Source organism: Ruditapes philippinarum, unplaced genomic scaffold (genome assembly GCF_026571515.1).
Source record: "Ruditapes philippinarum isolate M1 unplaced genomic scaffold, ASM2657151v2 ctg538_1_1_1_1, whole genome shotgun sequence".
Taxonomy (NCBI): domain Eukaryota; kingdom Metazoa; phylum Mollusca; class Bivalvia; order Venerida; family Veneridae; genus Ruditapes; species Ruditapes philippinarum.
This window is the reverse complement of record NW_026867197.1, coordinates 125,772-145,798: the sequence shown is the minus strand read 5'-3', so window position 1 is coordinate 145,798 and position 20,027 is coordinate 125,772. Positions and strand designations below refer to the sequence as shown.

Here is a 20,027-nt window from a genome sequence, read left to right as displayed (position 1 = left end):
TGTTAAACTGATAACCTCTAATGAAGACAAAATAGGTTTTACTCTCTGATTAAGGCTACTATATGTTTCAGTCATGAACTCATAATGCGATAATGTAATATTGTGAATGAGGTTATAGGCTTGAGATAGGATCCAGAATCCGTAGCAGAAACAAACCTGTATTCAGCAAAGTGTTTAAAGTTTCTTGCTTACAGATACAATGGCTAATACCCCTTGACTGAGTTTAAAACCTCATTAATCTATTAGCCCAACGCTATAACAGTCGTCGAATATTAATTGATCGTTAAAATTAGGTCATTTTTAACAGTCAATTTTTCTTTAGTTTCAAGGTTGGATATTGTATTAGCTACAGCTTATAGCTAACTAAATCCATAAAGGAATGGTTAAATACAAGATCCAAAAGAAATTGTTTTATACTCTTTTAATAGCAGCACTACATTTCACAACTACAGTCTATCTCTATATCATACATGTAACACTAAACGAATGCAATCAAAGGACGGTGCCCAGTAGGTGGAGCTTATGTACTGTTAATTATGAATGACATCATTACAGACATTGCCTGACTATTCAGTGTTGGAAGAATCAAATCATATAACAGGCTTCAGTATTGACATCAAAGGATTTGCAAGACCGAGTTCAAAGGGAAAACGTTGCTGGGATATGCAAGATAATCTGTATTTGGACTGGGGGCTGTTAACGAAAACTTATCTTACTGATGTCTGACAACTTTGTATGTGTAGTCGCAGTTGGGCACGATTATCGAGAGTAGAATAAAATGGCCACAAGAATGTTTAAATCCTTTAATTATGGTTATTTTGCGAACAAAATTACCGATTGTTTGACGTTGTCGCGATACATATGTAAAGGAACAAAGATAAACTTATTTCTGTGTGATAATTATGTATTTGTTTCTTGTGATATTTGAATTTCATAATAAATACAACATCTAACAAAATACATGATATGCATGTATCATAGAAAGCACCTCATGGAATTTTCCCGCCAAAATAAGTATTACAATTGGGTATTTCTGTCGTTGTATCGTCAAACAATTTATTTTTCGACTGATCCACTAATGATAAATTTATAGATAAAGTTATCACCCTTTTCCACATGGTGTGCACAAGATCTAACTATATAGAGTACTATACCAAATGACAAGACGGGGTGTCACCTCCTTGGTGTAATACATTATTGCATGGCTAATGACCAGGGTAAAGTCATATCTTTGATTAACTGTTGTAAGAATATTTTGTAATCTTTTGGATATATTCATAATAATCAGATTGTACATACTGAGTTATATATAGTGATATTGCTCAAACTCTCAAAAATTGATTGGCATTCTGTTTATTATATGAATTAAAATATCTTATATAAAATGTTTCTCACGGAATATATGTTTATTATTATTTTTTTTAATACAGCTTTAAAACCTTCATTATTCACAAAAAAAGGTATTTCAATTCCTTTTTTTGCAGAACACCATCCAAAATCTGTTTGACTTTCTAAGAAATTTACAGGAAAGAACTGAATATAAGTAGAATTTACATTGGTTATTTAAAATAACTGAAATCTGGGAATCTCAAAACTATGTCAAATAATATACAGGATCTTTCTTTCTGTAATGGCTTATGCGTATAATTTTTAATTGATCTAAAGGAATTCCAGAAAACAAACGTTCGATCTGTCTTCTTATGTTTTTTAGATTTGTAAGTTCTTTCAATTTCTGGTTAGGTTTTTCAGATATTTGAGTTTTGTTTAACCATGTTTCCTTCCACAAATTACTTTACATTGCTTTTTCACATGTCATTATTGAGTTAAAAATTGTGTCCAAAACAACGAGACCACCAATAAAATAACTGGCGTGGTTGAAACTCAGCATAGAAATTTAAATAAAAATAAGATATTTAAAAATTATGCATGCGTTGTTGAGAATGATTCTCAACTTGACAGCTGACCTTTCTAGAAAACGAAATGAAAAGATTAACTGTTTTGACATCTGTCTTTTAAGTAGCTTCATTATTTCTCTTGAAAAGCGTGATATGTTTAGTTCTAAAGTAGACTTGGAAGACAACTGTTCTGTCAGAAAATTACCATATTTTCCATTACATGTTCCATTAAACGGTTTTCATTACATGTGTAAGCATTGCTTTCAGAAGGCAAAACTGATTTAAGATTACCATTAATTTAAATATAAAAATTAATTTTCATGATGAAAACTGCGCAAACAATACTGTACGTTATATTATTCATAAAATCAAGAATCTTAATTAATTACATAATTCCGTGATAAAGTTTAAAGCATACACTAAACAAATCTTATAAGTGTGCATATATAAATGGTGTCATATGTGTGTCAATTTTGGTAGGATCCTGCTGAAATTTTCAATAGATACAGTCGAGACATGATATAATATTCCAATTATTAAATTTCATAAGAAACACAAATTTGATGAACATGTCGAATAAATGTGATGTTGCGTTATAAGCAAATGTCACAAAATAAAATTTTAATCTATCATTGAAAACTATTCTAATATTGTATGCCTGTTCTGACTGTTGATTACAACCTGCCAGTATTGTCGTATGAATGTGAACCAACATTTTTCATAATATTGGAGTTTATTTATTCACTATGACACTTTTCGCATACTTGTAGGCGATGGTTTGTGGCACTGCACCAAAACTTCTTATGAGGATGTTCATTTCACCCCGTATAGCTTCTGTTGCATTTAAGTATAGCTAGAAATTTTGGTGATATTCCATTAGGTTGATGTTGTTTATAAATGTTCAGAAAGATTGTTGGCGCTTTGAAAGTGTGTATCTGTAATATCACATCCTGTAGAAACTGCAGTCATATGTTGTTCTTTAGACATTGATAAAACTTTGGTATGAGGTTCATTATATTGGTAGCGATTGGCACTGGGATAACCGTTAATGAACATATGGTTAGTGATGTCCAGCAGTCTTCCTGAACTTCCATGCGAAGTGCAAATTTAAGACAATCGCCCAGTAACGAACCAAGATTTCTTAAAACTAAAATCTACCAACGATAAATCAAACTGCAATGATGCATATTAAAGTCAAGGTAGGCACACGTTGGTTTAGAATAAAAATCACAGATGTAATAATTTTTGTGACATTTTAATAGTTTTCACGCATGTGTGTTGAACTTGCGTTTGTTATGAAATTAAATAACTGGAATATTATACCATGTCTCTCGATTGTATTTGTGGAAAATTTCAGCATGATACGGTCAATATTGACTCACATTATAAGATGTTTTACATACACACTTATAAGATTTTTTAAGTGTGTGTATGTGATAGTCAAAATATTTTGACGTGCCAAAGCTAGATTATGAGATAATTAATGTTCTGGGTACGAATCTCGTAACTATTGTCAATACACAAAATAGCACAATATCTAAACGCGCAATCAGTTTGACTAACGTAATTTAATTACTTTTGAACTTTCCTCCCGGTACAAATTAATGTTGCCCATTGGCCTATTGCGCCAGTGAGCTATTATATGTTATCCCGCATATTCCTTCACTTTCTAAGAATGTTAACTTTGAATAAATCAATTTAATGGCCTCATGAAACTATTTAAAACGTATTTACATCTCAGAAATAAAATCGGTAAGTTGCGAAAATTTGCAAAATGATGTCGATAAATTATATTTATTTTGTGTAGTTTTGTCTTCTTTCGTGTAGTTATTTTTCTTATCTATACTTTGAAAACCAGTCACAGCTTTTAGCATCCGGTCTTTAGCAAGCGAGGTAAAACAGCAGAAAAATTAAATTATTGATCAGATTCTTTGTCCATAATAGCGTTAATAACATTTTTCTAATATTTTCAATACATAGATCTGTATTTCCAACCATAAGTGCATTTCATGTAGCCGCCTTTGTTGGGATTGTTCCCAGCAGCCGGCATTTTGTGGCATTTTTTTGAATAATCAAAACCGAAGGTGCTAGTGGATTTGACCTAAAATGTGATATTTATGTAATAAAATATCCATTTTTTAATATTTTTTTCTTTTTATGTTTTTAATATATGGTTATTTTATTGCATAAATAACATGGTGTCAAATCAATGCCACTAGCACCTTTTTTCAAAACAACCTATGGCTATGGCTGTGTGGAAGAAAAATTTAGCACAATAAATTAGAAAGGAACATACAGATTTCATATTATCTTTAAGCTTATTCACGAATTCGAAAACCTAGCTAAACGCATTTCTAGTACTTTCTGTAAACACAGGTCTAGGGAATTCACCTAAAGGGCGTGTACTGTGTAGAAACGATCTGTATGTTTTTTGGCATTATTTGGATTAAAGTGTAATAAAACAATTATTTCTTTCTAAGTAAAAAATTAAATATATAACTGTGTGAATAATTAAATGTAAAAAAATAAAAGTAAATACATTAGTTTCTGCAGAAAATATCTATTTATAATTTTATTAATAGCAAATGCAACAATGACTGTTTTAACGTACCGGAAAATGGTGTTTAGCTAGGTTTTCGAAAAGGTCAATAATGAATAATCTGAAAATTTCACACAGGACAGCTTAGACTTCCTCACTAATGAACTAATTTGTTTAGTTATGATTATCTACCTATATCAATTATCATATCCCCCATACCGCCACTTTACTCAATTACTGCTAACGATTACACTAAGCAGGTATACATTGAATTGAATTGAAAGACAGCTATGAGATACAATCAGGGAAGCAGTCCCTAGCTGTTATTAAATAGACCCCATGGTTCTTTTACATGCCCACTGATAGCACTGATACATGCGAGGATTACCAGGGTTTCTTACCAGTATACCTCTAGGTAGGTGGAAAACACTGAAAGTGTCTGTGAAAAATCCCAACGGTTTTTCCCAAGATCAAACCCTGGACCTCAGGAGTGATAGTCAGTGGTCTTACCAACTGAGGTATTGCACCACCTTACTGATTATGTTGACACATTTGAGGTCCGTCAAGAATAGTTGATTTTCCACACTACAGTACCTTGTGCCAGACAGATATTTAATGACATTGATTTAATCCAGATAAGAGCTTGGGTGTTTTTTACTATTTTATCTTTTATTTTTAACTTGATGTACAATAATTCAGCAGCAAATGCTGTAGTTTTGGATATTCTAAATCTTTTGTTAACTTTGCAAAATTAATGAAACCAGCAAGTACATTGTACTTGTAGGCTTATATGGGCTTTTGCGCTATTGATATCAAAATTTTCAACGTCAACGTTCTTAAAAAAGATATTAAAGTAGTACTTTTGACGAAAGTTAAAATGAATTTAATTACTTATTTATAGAAGAAACATACATAAATTGTTGATAAATAAGTGACTGATAGATCAACAAACACTAAACAAACAAAAAAATAAATCAGGCATACATGTAAACTTGTCATAATCATATACAATTTAAGAAGGTGAAAGTAAAGTCTAGTTGGCTGTTGGCATAACACAGTTTATACTGATTACCTTGGTATTGTGGTTTTATGATTTTTATAAATATAAATTTATGAAATATTAACCAAGAAGGTACCAAAGGGCACCATCCTACCTTTGAAAAAAAGAAAAAAAAGGCCTCGCTTAATCTTATTTTATTTTTCTTTCACTATACAGATCAAGATTCAAGAGCTGCATGGACATAGACAATGTAATTCTGGCGAAATTGTCATATTCCAAGGATTGCAGATTATACATGTTGTATTAGATATTTTGAATATCCTCTTCTAACTCGAGGAACAATTGTTCTGTACTCTTGAAAAAGAAGTAATTCTCTCTTTTTGTATTTCTTGTTAACATTTATTTGTAACTCAAATATGTTAATTATTTAGTTGAATGAAGTGGTGATCTCGATGGAGTTCTTCAGTGTGTTTTTCAGAAATGACAGAAGTCAGAAAATGTTGCTGAGGCAATTCTGTGTCTTGTGTAAACTGGTCTCAGACATCTGCTTTAATAATCGTTTGTTAATATTTTTTTCTCACACCTCTTACCCGTTGTTCCTCTGTAACTCTTTGAGGAAAGATTACTAAACTGCAAACTCATAGATACAGTTATGAAATTTCCTCAGTATTTTTTTGACATCAAGAGTACTTGAAGTTCAAACCTATTGGTGTGAAATGTATTTCCTCTGTTAGTCTGTACCTCTTTAAGGAAGGTTGTTTATCCTCAGTAGCTCTTTGAGAAAAAGTAACTGAACCTGAAACCCATGATAATATTTATATTTCCATAGTAATTCTTTGAAGGAAAGATACATGAACCTCAAGCACAAGCACAAGTGATTTTCCTCAGTACCTCTTTGGGGAAAGATTGCTTCAAATTGTCTCAAACTGGAGATTGAATTTATCCTTAGCTTTTTGATGAGTAAGTTGTCCACTCAGAGTTGGATATTTCCTCAGCATGACTTATGGCAAACTCAAGGATGGAAATTACCTCTGTTACGTGTACCTCTGAGAAAAGATGGCTGAACCCGAAACTGGATCATGAATATTTCCTCACTACCTCTGGGGAAAGATAGCTTTTTGGCAAACCTGAGATAGGATATTTCCTCAGCACCTCAGTCCTCTTTGAGGAAAGATGGGTTATTGGCAAACCTTAGATTGTATATTTATTTCCTCTGTACTTCTTTGAGGATTCCAAACTGGATAATGAAAATTTCTTCAGTACCTCTGAGGAAAGATGGCTTAATTTTATTGGCAAACCTGAGATTGAATATTTCCTCAGTACATCTTTGATGACAGATGACAAAACCCCAAACTAGTCTAGATAATGAAAATTTCTTCAGTACTTTTGAGGAAAGATGGCTAAATTTTATTGGCAAACCTTAGATTGAATATTTCCTCTGTACCTCTTTGACGACTCCAAACTGGATAATGAAAAATTCTTCAGTACCTCTGAGGAAAGATGGCATATTGGCAAACCTGAGATTGAATATTTATTTCCTCAGTACCTCTTTGATGACAGATGGCTGAATCCAAACTAGATTATGATAATGAAAATTTCTTCAGTACCTTTGAGGAAAGATGTCTTATTCACAAAGTTGAAATCTGAGTTAGATATTTCCTCTGTACCTCTTTGAGGAAGGATGGCTTTTTAGCCATCCTGAGATATATTGGATATTTCCCCAGTATTTCTTTGAGGGAAGTTGGTTGAACTCCAAACTGTATAATGAAAATTTCTTCAGTACCTCTGAGGAAAGATGGCTTATAATTTACAAACTGAACCTGTTTGATGACATGTGGCTGATACCAAACTGGATAATAATAATATCTTCATAATTTCTTCAGTACCTCTGAGGAAAGATGGCTTATTCACAAAGTTGAAACCTGAGATATATGGGATTTTTCCTCAGTACCTCTTTGAGTAAAGATGGCTTATTGGAAAACCTTTGATATATTGGATTTTTCCTCAGTACCTCTTTGAGGAAAGATAGACTAGTAAATTGGGAAACCAGAGATTGGATATTTCCTCAGTATCCAAGGTTGGATATTTCTACAGTAACTATAGAAATATGCCTCAGCTACAAGGTTTAGTGTAATACGGACTTTCATGTTACTGCTCAGAAACTCAGTTTGGAGATGGAACTACTTCCGACATTGAATGTCAGCCTTGAGGAATAGAGGTAAATGTTAGTAGATTAAAGAGCTCTTCATATATGGTGAAGATAAATGACAACAATAAATGTGAAGACAATTTCTGCATTTTGTTTTGTGCAAAAGTTTACAAAGACAAGTATTATTGTTGCCCTGGGAGACTAGTAATGCTATTATCATTACACCTAAGAAATGATTCTTATATGTATAGAATAAAAAAAGGAAAATATAAAATGAAATACTCTAGGCAACATTTAGATAGATATTATTACACCAGACAGAAATTTTCATTTTCTGTGTAATGTTTAAGAAGAAAATTGGGTTGAAATGGACATGGGCATCAATGATGAAAATGGAACAGATGTGCTACAATTCGTTAAATTGAAGGATTTCCCATTCCCGCAACTCTGAATGGCGTGAACTTAAGCTCTTTGTTGATGTTAAGCAAATAGAGTAAATTTATCAAGGGGAAAAAAATATCTTTACATACATATATGACTTCATGGTGAACAGACTTCTGAGACCATCTATAGAAAAAGTATGATGTACCATTTTAAGACTGCTTGTAAAAGAGTGCTACTTCCATATAATATATGTATTCATGCTTGTAAAGGTCTATTAATAAGAGTGGTACTTCACATAGAAGTAATTTAGTGGAATATTTATTCATTATTTTTAATTTTAAATGTTAAGACTTTAGTGTATTCTGGCAGGTTTTAAGTTACACATGTATGTTTACTTTTTGTTTCAGTTCTTAAAATACAGAAATTGGTTTCTACAAAAAGATAAAGCAAGATGCAGATGTCGGATGGTATGTAAAGTTCACAGAGTTCTAAGATGAATAATTTTGATAAAATATTGTTGAATTTTGAAAGTGGATATTTGTGTCTCTATAACATATTGTGTACATTTGTATTTAAGAGCAATAATTATACTAAACAGATGATTTTATATTCATAATAATATTGAGTACATGCATACACTTATTTATATAAAGTTATGAAAAACTTACATATATGATATATAATTTTCTAGTGTACATGTAACTAACAGCGAGCTAAGCTCAAAGGGAGAGCATTCGATTTGTTGTTAACCTGGTGTTGCATGTTCAACCCTTGCGAGAGGCGAAAAATTCTCTTACACAATAGATAATTCTTTTTAATGGCATCTCGAATATATATATATAAATTTGTTATTTCTCACTCACTGCTGAGCTAATTTTAAAAAAAGTGTGGGATAAGTAGTGAAATTGGCAATTACTGGTTAGTTATACAGGAAAACTAGTTAGGTGATGGCCAAGATATCGCCAAAAAAAAATTTTAATCTGCATAAAAACAGATTAACGAGCATAAACAGTAACATGAAACAATTTTTCAGAAATGTTAATTTTTGGACAGAAAGTGTACATTTTGATGTACATGCTGTTATAAAGGTCAGTCAATATCAGTAAATAGAAATGTTATAATTGAAGACATTCAGGTACAGTGATGTTTATCATATGTATTATGTATTACAGGTACAGTGATGTTTATCATAATATTATGTATTACAGGTACAGTGATGTTTATCATAATATTATGTATTACAGGAACAGTTATGTTTATCATAATATAATGTATTACAGGTACAGTGATGTTTATCATAATATTATGTATTACAGGTACAGTGATGTTTATCATAATATTATGTATTACAGGTACAGTGATGTTTATCATATATTTGTATTACAGGTACAGTGATGTTTATCATAATATTATGTATTACAGGTACAGTGATGTTTATCATAATATTATGTATTACAGGTACAGTGATGTTTATCATAATATTATGTATTACAGGTACAGTGATGTTTATCATAATATTATGTATTACAGGTACAGTGATGTTTATCATAATGTATTACAGGTACAGTGATGGAGACCAGTCAGACATGTTTAAATGTCAATATCCAAGAAACAAAAAGTGACGAGGTCGTACAGTGGGAGAATAATGTCCGAACAACCTCACAATTCCAGGTATTTATAAATACACCTGACCCGTCTGATCAGTTAAACTTGTTTTATTTAATTATTTATTTTATCACATACCCGTGCCAATTTTGTGACTCCGTAACTAAAAATGGTATTGCATGGCCGTGCATATATTTTGACGTGACGTCATTAGTTTATTACAAACATAGTGTAATGTTAACATTATATTATAGGTGCGTCAATGAAAAATAACTCTTATTTCCCTTTAAACTGTCTTTGGGGCATGTGATAAATAGAATATTAAATTCGTGTAAATTCATTACTGAATTTATTGAACTCATCTAATAAAATAATATTATGCTCGCCAGAGGCTTGCATAATATAATTTTATTCAACTTGTGCAACAAATTCAGTATTGAAATTGCACTCATTCAATATCCTCTATATCACACACACAGTGGTTCAAACTTTATTTATTTTGAAAATAAAATGACATCCAACATACATGAGAACTAGGTCCTGGTCGAATTTTTTCTTGCTCCTAGAACTACCAGCACTACCAGCTTATTAAAGAGTTGGCATATTGATATAGTTTATGTTTAGGTTAGTACAAAACCTTTAACGTGAGCTATTTGAATAATTTCTCTGCTGTTTGTTTGAATTTTACTGCTTAGTTTGAATTTCTCCTTTAAACCATAGGAATGAAAACATTGGTTATTTAATACAAGTATATTGCAGGCAGCATCTTCCTTGCTCATTTAAAACAGTATGACTTATCTTTATTTCATTAAAAATATTAATTTTAAATAGTAATCCTACATGAATCAAATAAAAAGTAATGGAATTCAAGTGCCTGAAATCAAAATCGAATGGAACATTTGGTGAATCATTGCAGCCCTTGCTACTAACCATTTTCCCATTTTAACTCGTGGGAGACACATTGGATTCTTTCACGGCAAGCTTACAGAATGTCGGTGATTTTGCACAAGTGCATATGTATACATGCCTAAAATAATGCAGGTAGAGGCATCTGAGTACTTCCTAGTAAAAATGGAAAGTGGCCACATGTTCTTTACAGTGTCTGTAAAATGTAAAAGACCTGTCCAACCAAACAAACAATCAGTCAATAGTTCCATTACATGTTATAGTAATTTTCAGCGTATTGTTTTTTTGCAGGAATTGCTACAAGACAACTTAGAGGAGGACGTTATATTTGAGATATTTAAACTTGTTGAGCGTGGTTTCATTGAGCTAGAAGACATTGACGAGACAGTCAGGAAGGCGTTGACTCGGTTCAGCAGGAAGCAGGGCATACAGTTTTTCAAGGTGCTGGCAAACAAAGATCTAAGTCACATAGCTCGTAAAGCTCCCTACATATGCTCACAGACCAAGATTTTTGGGTAAGCAGTTTGTATGCATTGACTGTCCTTTTCTGTGGACTTGACAAGTTTATTTTTTGCTTCAACTCTGGAAGAGGCATATGGAATTGCCATTGAACTGCTGACATACTGTCCGACAAAACAGTGGAACATGGGGGCATCTGGACACATTTTTAATTTAGTATAAAGTGTATCTCTTAACCACAGATTTTTTGACAGTTTATCTATAGACAGCTTTCCATTTACATATTACTTCTTAAACATAGACTTTTGAATAAGGAAGTTTAAGAAATGTCAAATTTTGTTAAAAACTGTTAGTGGTCTTGTGTCATTTAACTCCCATCCTTGTCCTTATCATGAAATATTAAAAGTTATTGTTCTGTTTGAAATGGACTATAATTTCTCTGTACATATTTCAGGTATTATATAAAGAACCAAGCTACGATATTTAATGGACCAAACCAAGATAAGGTCGATGATCTACTGTAATTTCTCTGTACATATTTCAGGTATTATATTAAGAACCAAGCTACGATATTTAATGGACCAAACCAAGATAAGGTCGATGATCTACTGTAATTTCTCTGTACATATTTCAGGTATTATATTAAGAACCAAGCTACCATATTTAATGGACCAAACCAAGACAAGGTCGATGATTTACTGAATAAGACACATTATCCACTCAAAGTAACACAAGGTTTGTTTTGAATATCTTGGCCTAGATATGTAAAGATGAAAATAAGATTGAAAACAGTCTAATAAACTAGTTAACCAGTCTTGTAGACCAGTCAAAATTTAATCGCAGGTTTGAAAAGACTAGACTTAGTGCTGAATTATGTGATTGAAGCGATGGCTTGTTGCAAAAGGGTAATAACTCCTATGAAATAAATAAAGGAGTAAAGACCCTTTCACACCAAGCTGTAGAAAGCTAGTATGCTTGTATTTTTAGCTCGACTATTCGAAGAATATGAGAGCTATTGTAGTCGCCCCGGCGTCGGCGTCAGCGTCTGCGTTGGTTAAAGTTTTTTGAAAAGTCAAATATCTCAATTATTACTTGAGATATTCAATTGAAACTTACAATACTTATTTATAGTAACAAGGTACATCAGATTGACAAGTTGGATAACTCTGCCTACAATATTGACAGAATTATGCCCCTTTTTAACTAAGAAATTTTGGTTAAAGTTTTTTGTAAAGTCAAATATCTCAATTATTGCTTGAGATATTCAATTGAAACTTACAATACTTATTTATAGTAACAAGGTTCATCAGATTGACAAGTTTGATAACTCTGCCTACAATATTGACAGAATTATTCCCCTTTTTAACTTAGAAATTTTGGTTAAATTTTTTTCTAAAGTCAAATATCTCAATTATTGCTTGAGATATTCAATTGAAACTTACAATACTTATTTATAGTAACAAGGTACATCAGATTGACAAGTTGGATAACTCTGCCTACAATATTGACAGAATAATGCCCCCTTGGAACTTAGAAATTTTGGTTAAATTTTTTTCTAAAGTCATATATCTCAATTATTGCTTGAGATATTCAATTGAAATTTAAAATACTTATTTATAGTAACAATGTTCATCAGTTTGCAAAATTGCATAACTCTGCCTGCAATATTTGCGGAATTATTTGCCCCTTTGAAACTTAGAAATTTTGGTTAAGGGTTAAAGGTCTTCAAAGATATTTACTTGAAACTTTACACATGCACTTAGGGTCATAATTGGAGGGTCATAATTTTATGTCACTGACCAAGTTCCATAACTCTATCTTGCAAAACTCTATCTTGCATTAAGGCTGATTCATATCCCCTTTTCTACTTAGTCTCTTGGTTAATGTTAACATGCAAGTTTTACATATCTCAATAACTATTAAAGATATTTATTTAAAACTTCACATATGCATTTAGGGTCATAATTGTAGGTCACTGACAAAGATCCTTAATTCTATCTTGCATTTAGGCTGATTTTTCTCCCCCTTTTTCAACTTAAAAATTCATGGTAAAGTTTTGCTTGTAAGCTGTTATCTCAATAACTACTGAAGGGTTTGTGCCTTTTTTGGAACAATTTTATGTGTTCATAATAATAAAGCAGTGATTTACTTGATAAAACATCTTAATAACAAGCCTTTGTACCTTTTCTGTCAAATTTATGTATTTATAGGTAATTAGTATTATTATACTCAATAAATACCCTTGTGACATTACCTTCCGAATAGTCAAGCCAATACTGTATAATTAGACTCTCTCTAAGGCCTAGACATGAATTTATAAAAAAAAAAATAGCCCTTTATGAACTTAAAAAATTTAACATTATCAAGGCTCTTTTACTATCAAGCACTTAGAATAGTCGAGCGTGCTGTCCTACCGACAGCTCTTGTTTTGTTTGCAAACATTTTCTTGCAGTATGTGTTTGCGCTGACATTGATAAAGTGATATTGATATATATACATGTATATATATATATGTGTGATTTTCAAGATCTGATTAAATATTGATTTACAATTTAGAATATTTATAAACTTTAAAACCCAGGCCTTCCTGTCTTGTGAAAACATCTCTCTGTTTTGTCTGAAGAGAGGTGTTGAGGGGAGTGATGGCCTTGTGTTCAAGATGTCTGCCTCTTAACCCAGGGATCATGGGTTCGAGCCTTACTTTGGTTACGATCATGTTTCTTCATATGACACCAGTACTGGCCTCAAGGCTATAAAACTTTTTTGACACTAATCTCAAGATTTTCATTGGTCAGTGTACAGTCTCTGGGAACTTCTGACCAATCAAAAAACCGAGATCTGAGTTTGAGCTTAGAGAATTTCTTTATTACCTCAGACCCTGGTTGGTGCCAGAAAGCAGACTCAAAAGTGATTGATATAAGTTGCCAGAAATCGTTTTGAAATTGAGCTGAAGTAAATATGTTAAAACTAAAAGCAGTTAAATGTTGTCTTTGGTTTTATTTGGATTTAACATGTATAATTATTAGCAAATACATGCATATTTGGTTATCATCATTGAATTATGTTGACATGATCTGCCATTTCATAATATTACATTAAGTCACAACCGTATTTTTTATACCAGGTCAAAGATGTTATGGACCTGCACCAGACTGGGAAGGCCTGGAACCGGAACATCGTGAGATTTCTGTCAGTAAGATTCCGTCAGACTGGTACGAAGACAAACTGGTTCCAGTGTTTGCAAAATTCGGCAAGATTTATGAGTTACGTATCATGGTAGATAACATCACGGGATTGACCCGAAATTTCTGTTTTATTAAATATTGGGACGAGGAAGAGAATGAAAGGGCTCTCCGGAAGATTGATGGGTGAGCTTACTTATAGTTTAAAATATACTGCAGATAATAGATTTATGAACAGGGTTTTTTTCTGGCCCATTTTGATGACCGATAATAATTGATAATACATAATTTCAGATCTTCAATTTTTTACACAAACAGACTATTTTAACTGTTTACCAGAAACCTTTGTTACCGCTATATAGATTATTGAAAAGGTGACTTAGTATTGATGATAGTGTCCATTGTTTGCTTTTGAACATAAGCAGTTAATTTTCAAGCCTGCTGATAATGATAATAATTACTTTTTAAGGCCTTTACTTATGTTTGCAGTTATTAATGTCAGGTAATAATATTTTGTAGTCAAATTAAAGATGGAAAAACTGAAGTTTTAACATTTATATTCCCTTTACATTTCAGTTTGCAATACTTGTACTTCTTTAAGCAAAAAAAAATCTATATAAAAATGTGTTGTTTTGTTAAAATGGTTTAAACATCGTAAATCTTTACAGAATGATGATCGAGGAAGGCCAGACATTGAAGGCAAATTTTTCATCTTGTAACAAGCGGATTTTTGTCGGAAACGTTCCTAAGACAATGACTGCCGAGGCGTTGAAACAGACTTTTGGTGAATATGTTGAAGGTACAATGATTAATCCATATTTGTGTAGAAAAATATTATTTTTATGCAACTCGTATTTTTGATTTGTCAATGCTTGTATAATAATTAAAAAAATTGAAACAGGAAAATGAAATAATTAATTTCACGACCTTCCTAATTTGTGTTTGTATCTTGAATGTTTGATAAAATCCGTTGCACTCATACAGGAACATCTCTGGGTGAGAGGTAAAGGTCATTCACTTTCAAACCACTTGCTCTGCACAGGGGTGGGTACGAATCCTGCCATTTGATTTTTTTATGTGAGGAACCTATCCTTTAGCTTACAAAGTTGTAGTTTGTGCCTAAAATAATGCAAAGAGGGGCACCATAGGTCTTCCTCTACCAGTAAAGCTGGAATTTCGCCATATGACCCTCACAGTTGTTGTTGAGGCATAAAACCCAACCAAAAAAAAATATATCTATAGGTATCAATGATGTTTATTGTTTGTGTAGTGTTTGGAATGCAAAGAGTTTGATTACTGTGGAGATGTGTTGCTCTACAGAGCCTAAATTTATTGTGAACAGTTTATTACTTTGGGAAAAAATGATACAATTTATTGTTATAAAGAGGTGATTCCTCGACTGAAGTTTGCTCTGTAAAGGTTACAGTGTATTTACTATTTTATGTACAGGTATAACAGATATAGAAGTGTTTGTAAGTGAAGAGAGAGCTGACCAAGGTCACCGTAACCGAGGTTTCTGTTTTGTCGAGTTCAAAAATCATGGTCTGGCAGCTGAGGGGAAGAAAATGCTGTCTGGTATTGGACCAAGAGTAAGTTGCATTACTTGAAATTAAAATAATTGACATTGCAGCCATCTTCTTGATTTTTGTGTGCGAGTATCTTCATTTTGAGATACCCTTGTGATAAATAAAATCTGTTGCACATACCTTGTATTTACATTGAATAATGAATAAACAAAAAGTTCAGTAATGAAAAAGAATTTTTGCTATGAAATGATTAAATACCGTAATTTATTGCAGACTTGTATTGTTTTTGTTTTTTATCTTAAGGGAATATTTAAGTAAGTCAATAATAAATAGATGGAAAATTGACTTTTACCTCTCGTAAAAAAAACAAACAAAACTTCTTGAAATTTTACAAGATAAATGTATAATGATTAAAGGCTTATGGGCCACTATTATTCCTACAATACAGAGGCTCTTAGCCACCATTATGATTTTGGGCTACAGGGCCAGTGGCACATTTGTTAAAGGGGGCGTCTGTGGCCGAGTGGTTAAGGTCTTTGACTTCAAACCACTTGCCCCTCACCGCTGTGGGTTCGAATCCCAACAGGGACTTTGGAATCTTTCATATGAGGAAGCTATCCAGCTAGCTTATGGAACGTCGGTGGTTCTACTCAGGTGCCTGTTCATGCCTGAAATAATGCACGGAAGGGCACCTGAGGTCTTCCACCACCAGTAAAGCCGCGATATGACCTATACTGTGTTGATGTGACGTAAAACCCGAAACAAACAAACAAACATTTGTTAAGTGAGACAGTGTTACTCCTACAGTTATTAAAAGGGGCAGTGTTTATGAAGTGATTTTTGGGCCTGTTGTTTCAAATTGCAAGAAAACTAAAGACTTTTGCAAGGTTGTCAATAAAAAAATTCGGAGACAGTTTCAAGGTGGCCCATTTCAGACATTCATTTTGGCATAATATTATAGCCACCTTCTAACAAGAATCAAGAACTACTAATTTATGAAGTTCAATTATGCCTATCCATGTTGAAATAGTTAGAAAATTATGTCCAGAACCATTCATTGGTTATAAATCCAGATGAAAAAATTGAAATAAGTACTGGTATAAGTAATGGGTCATTAGAGACCTACATTGATTACAAATTGTTGACCAGTTGTACAGACCAGGCTCTATAAAGTAAAACTACAAATGTATCAACAGAATACAATTTTTACTCTCTGTTTCAGCTTTTTGATGGACAAATGTTAAAGGTTGAATGGTGCGAGCCTCAGTATGAACCCTCGTCTCAAGAACTGGTCAAAGTAAAAGCTGTCCATGTTAGTAACTTATCATCTGACGTTACAGAAGAGATGCTGAGAAAGAAGTTTGAATATTACGGAAAACTGTTCCACGTGCAGAAAGTACGAGACTACGCATTTGTTCATTTTGAGGAGCGGGAGGACTGTTTGAGAGCCATAGAGGAAGCAAACAATACAGAGTTTGGTGGACTAACTATCAAGTGTCATATTTCAACTTCGGGACCGTTGAAGAGAAAAATCAAGCGACAGAACGAGAAAGCTCGTATGCGCGGCGAATTTGGATTTGGAAAAAGGAAGGAAAGACAACCACCACCTCCGCCCAAAAGAAAAAATGATTGGAGATTAAGTGATGGTGGCGGTCATAGACAAGGGGGAGGTGGATACAGGCAAGGAGGTGGCGGTTACAGGCAAGGAGGTGGGGGTTACAGGCAAGGAGGTGGGGGCTATGGTGGTGGGAATAACAGATATGGCGGAGGTGGAAATGACGGATTTAGGGCTGGAATGAAAAGGAGGCACGATGATCGAGATGATAGGTACGGGAACTACGGCGGGGGGTATTCCGGTGGGTATAAGCAGGCCCGATATTGAGAAAACTATGAGAATTATGGATGAAATCTCTGAATGATCTAGTTTGCTGAAGACAATTCAGTTGGAAGTTCTTTGATATATTTGACGATGTACAACAGAAAGTACTTTAGAGTGAGCATGACAATGAAAGAAGGAAATGAAATTTTTAGTTTGGACTTTTGTCTTTTGTCACTTCTTTGTACTAGCCACTTCTGCTATTTTACTTTCCTACACAGTGACTTCAAATTTTTTGAAAAGAATTTTGAGTTATTTGTAAATGTCTCATTGATTCATGATGAATTAGATATTGGTCATAAGGAATTCAATAGGTATGAGCATAACATGTACAGGAAAGGAGTTTATCAATAAACTTTATCAACTATGAAATATTAGTTGAAGAAAGTATGAATTTTCAGAGGTTCTTTATTGCTTTTCCGTATGGCAGTATGGTCCAATTTTCAAGTGATATTCATTTTAAAGTTTGGTCTTTTAAATGTCATGCCATTTTCATTTTTCATATGCCATTTTCAAATGTTGTTTGTAAGAAAACAATTCTTTGTCATTAAATCTGTTGTTAATGTTTTGTTTCTTATTTCATCAATTATCATTGATAAATCATGGTATTTTTTAAGAAATAAAAGTCTGAGGTAAAATGATCAATGTTTTATGTCTTGTTATGCCTTATTGTTTGCCTACCAGTTTAACCAGAGGGGACTGTAGGTTTACCCTCCATGCTTACATTTAGATACCTGTATGGCTAGAGAAACAATAGCAAATTGTACTTGATGTTATTCATTCGGAACGATTCTGTATGCTTTTTTTATGGCTAAATAAATAAAATTATTTTAGAAATACTCCTTATAGACGTTAAAATACGATTTTTTTTTCAAAAACGGTATATTAAGCTTTCGCAATCAAACCGAGTTGTATACTTTGTTTTCATTGCGTCATTTTGTTTTTGCTCAGTTGATAACAGGAGACATAAACGATATTTAGTCCGGATTACCGAACGTTCTTATCGCGTTCTGAGTCCGTATGTAATCGGGATGTCCGTATTAAATAAACATGAAAAAAAATTATATATGAAGAAATATTTCAACCGTTAATTTGAAGAAAAGTAGATAACATCAAAAAAGGAGAGGAACACTCGATATACCATCAAGTCTCAATAAAAAGTCTCAATAAAGTAAGACTTGATGGTATACGGTATTTTTTCAAATATGTAAATATTGTTTGAAAACCATTTTTATCGTTGTAATAGATGTCCCATTCGTGTTTAAATATTAAAATTGTTTTGGTAGAGTGTTTACAGGGGCGTATCACGTTGGGGGGCAGGATTTGACCCCCAAGCGTCTGTGGGTCGAAAGTGTGTTGTTTCGCGTATATATGAGGTAAAGGGATAAATACCAGCCGAAATTTTCTGAAGAAATTACATAATGAACATTTTCAAATTTGATTTTTAAACCAGTAACTTATAGGTCTCTTGTATTTACATATACATTTGTACACACACACGTATACATGTAGATACACATTACAGAACTTATTAATGCAAAATTGTTGTATATAAATCGATTTTTAACACAGAAACGAAAGTACCGTTGTTTATACATATATCCTAAAAAAATGAAGGTCCCTTCGCATCAATTGCGGATTTCATAATTGTAAATAAAAGAAACGTCATAAGATGATCAAAACAATTACATTCAAGTACTTGCCCATCATATTCTGGCGTTTTTTTTCCACAAACGCCCCAACAAAAACAATAATTTCTTTAAAAAAAAAGTATTGCAGGTATCAGCAATAAAAGAGTGACATTGGAATTTGCTTATTAATTTGTAGTGTTAATTATGAAGTTTCAAGTCGTATTTGGATTACGATGTTTTTATCCATGCCGGAAACCCGTCTGAAACCTTTAATGCCAGACCGCTCATGTGCTTAAATGACGTCATTATCTTTATGAAAGAACGATTTTAAAAATTATTACGCTACTCTTAAACTATTGTTTACGAAGAATATGCAAGTGTTCATCCGTGTTGTTCTATTTCGACAGGGGCGATAGCGACCGGAGAATATTTCTTATTTCTGTAGAACAGCTACGGATGAATACAAACATACTTAGTGTCAAGCTTTATTTGGCTTCATAAGTATTAACTTTATTTCATCACTATACCTGTCCATTTGCACAAATGCGGTTCTATGAAGTACTATGAAAAATAAAAGGCTGCTATGAACGGACTTTGATATATCATCGACTTTTGTTCTTCTATTCTATGAAAATTTACACAAATGTTTTTTAAGAAATACAACGCTTTCATTGGATGACAAATAAAGCTGAACACTTATATTATTTATTTCAGTTTCTTAATTTGGTTCTACACATCCACTTATGTCTTGTAAACATAACTTTTCTATTATAAAGAAAATCAGTTAATCAAAAAAAAGCGCCGTGCGTTATCATTGATATTTTGTGCGCCATACGTTATCATTTCCGGAAAATGCCCCGATATTAATATTTACA

At 32.8% G+C, this 20,027-nt stretch overlaps 1 protein-coding gene across 5 annotated transcripts; it reads left to right on the top strand.

Moving 5' to 3' along the window:
- The first annotated feature begins 3,728 nt into the window (after window positions 1–3,728).
- LOC132735243 (heterogeneous nuclear ribonucleoprotein R-like) lies at window positions 3,729–18,162 on the top strand. 5 transcript variants are annotated; one of them, XM_060722177.1, is made up of 11 exons: window positions 3,768–3,788; window positions 5,651–5,800; window positions 8,375–8,434; window positions 9,529–9,638; window positions 10,770–10,993; window positions 11,482–11,533; window positions 11,624–11,672; window positions 14,062–14,305; window positions 14,788–14,918; window positions 15,569–15,708; window positions 16,868–18,162. In XM_060722177.1, exons 3-11 carry the CDS (start codon window positions 8,419–8,421, stop codon window positions 17,525–17,527), a joined length of 1,626 nt encoding a protein of 541 aa, XP_060578160.1. In that variant the 5' UTR covers window positions 3,768–3,788; window positions 5,651–5,800; window positions 8,375–8,418; the 3' UTR covers window positions 17,528–18,162. The 5 variants fall into 5 exon arrangements, with proteins under 5 accessions (XP_060578159.1, XP_060578160.1, XP_060578162.1 ...); XM_060722176.1 differs by lacking the exon at window positions 5,651–5,800 and having other exon boundaries at window positions 3,729–3,788; XM_060722179.1 differs by lacking the exons at window positions 3,768–3,788; window positions 11,482–11,533 and adding an exon at window positions 11,392–11,443 and having other exon boundaries at window positions 5,227–5,800.
- The last annotated feature ends 1,865 nt before the right edge of the window (window positions 18,163–20,027 follow it).

Excerpts from the sequence above, each read along its gene's own strand:
- LOC132735243 (XM_060722176.1), top strand. Across the intron at positions 9,639-10,769 it reads GAACAACCTCACAATTCCAG|GAATTGCTACAAGACAACTT; the intron begins GTATTTATAAAT and ends GTTTTTTTGCAG. Across the intron at positions 14,306-14,787 it reads GCTCTCCGGAAGATTGATGG|AATGATGATCGAGGAAGGCC; the intron begins GTGAGCTTACTT and ends AAATCTTTACAG.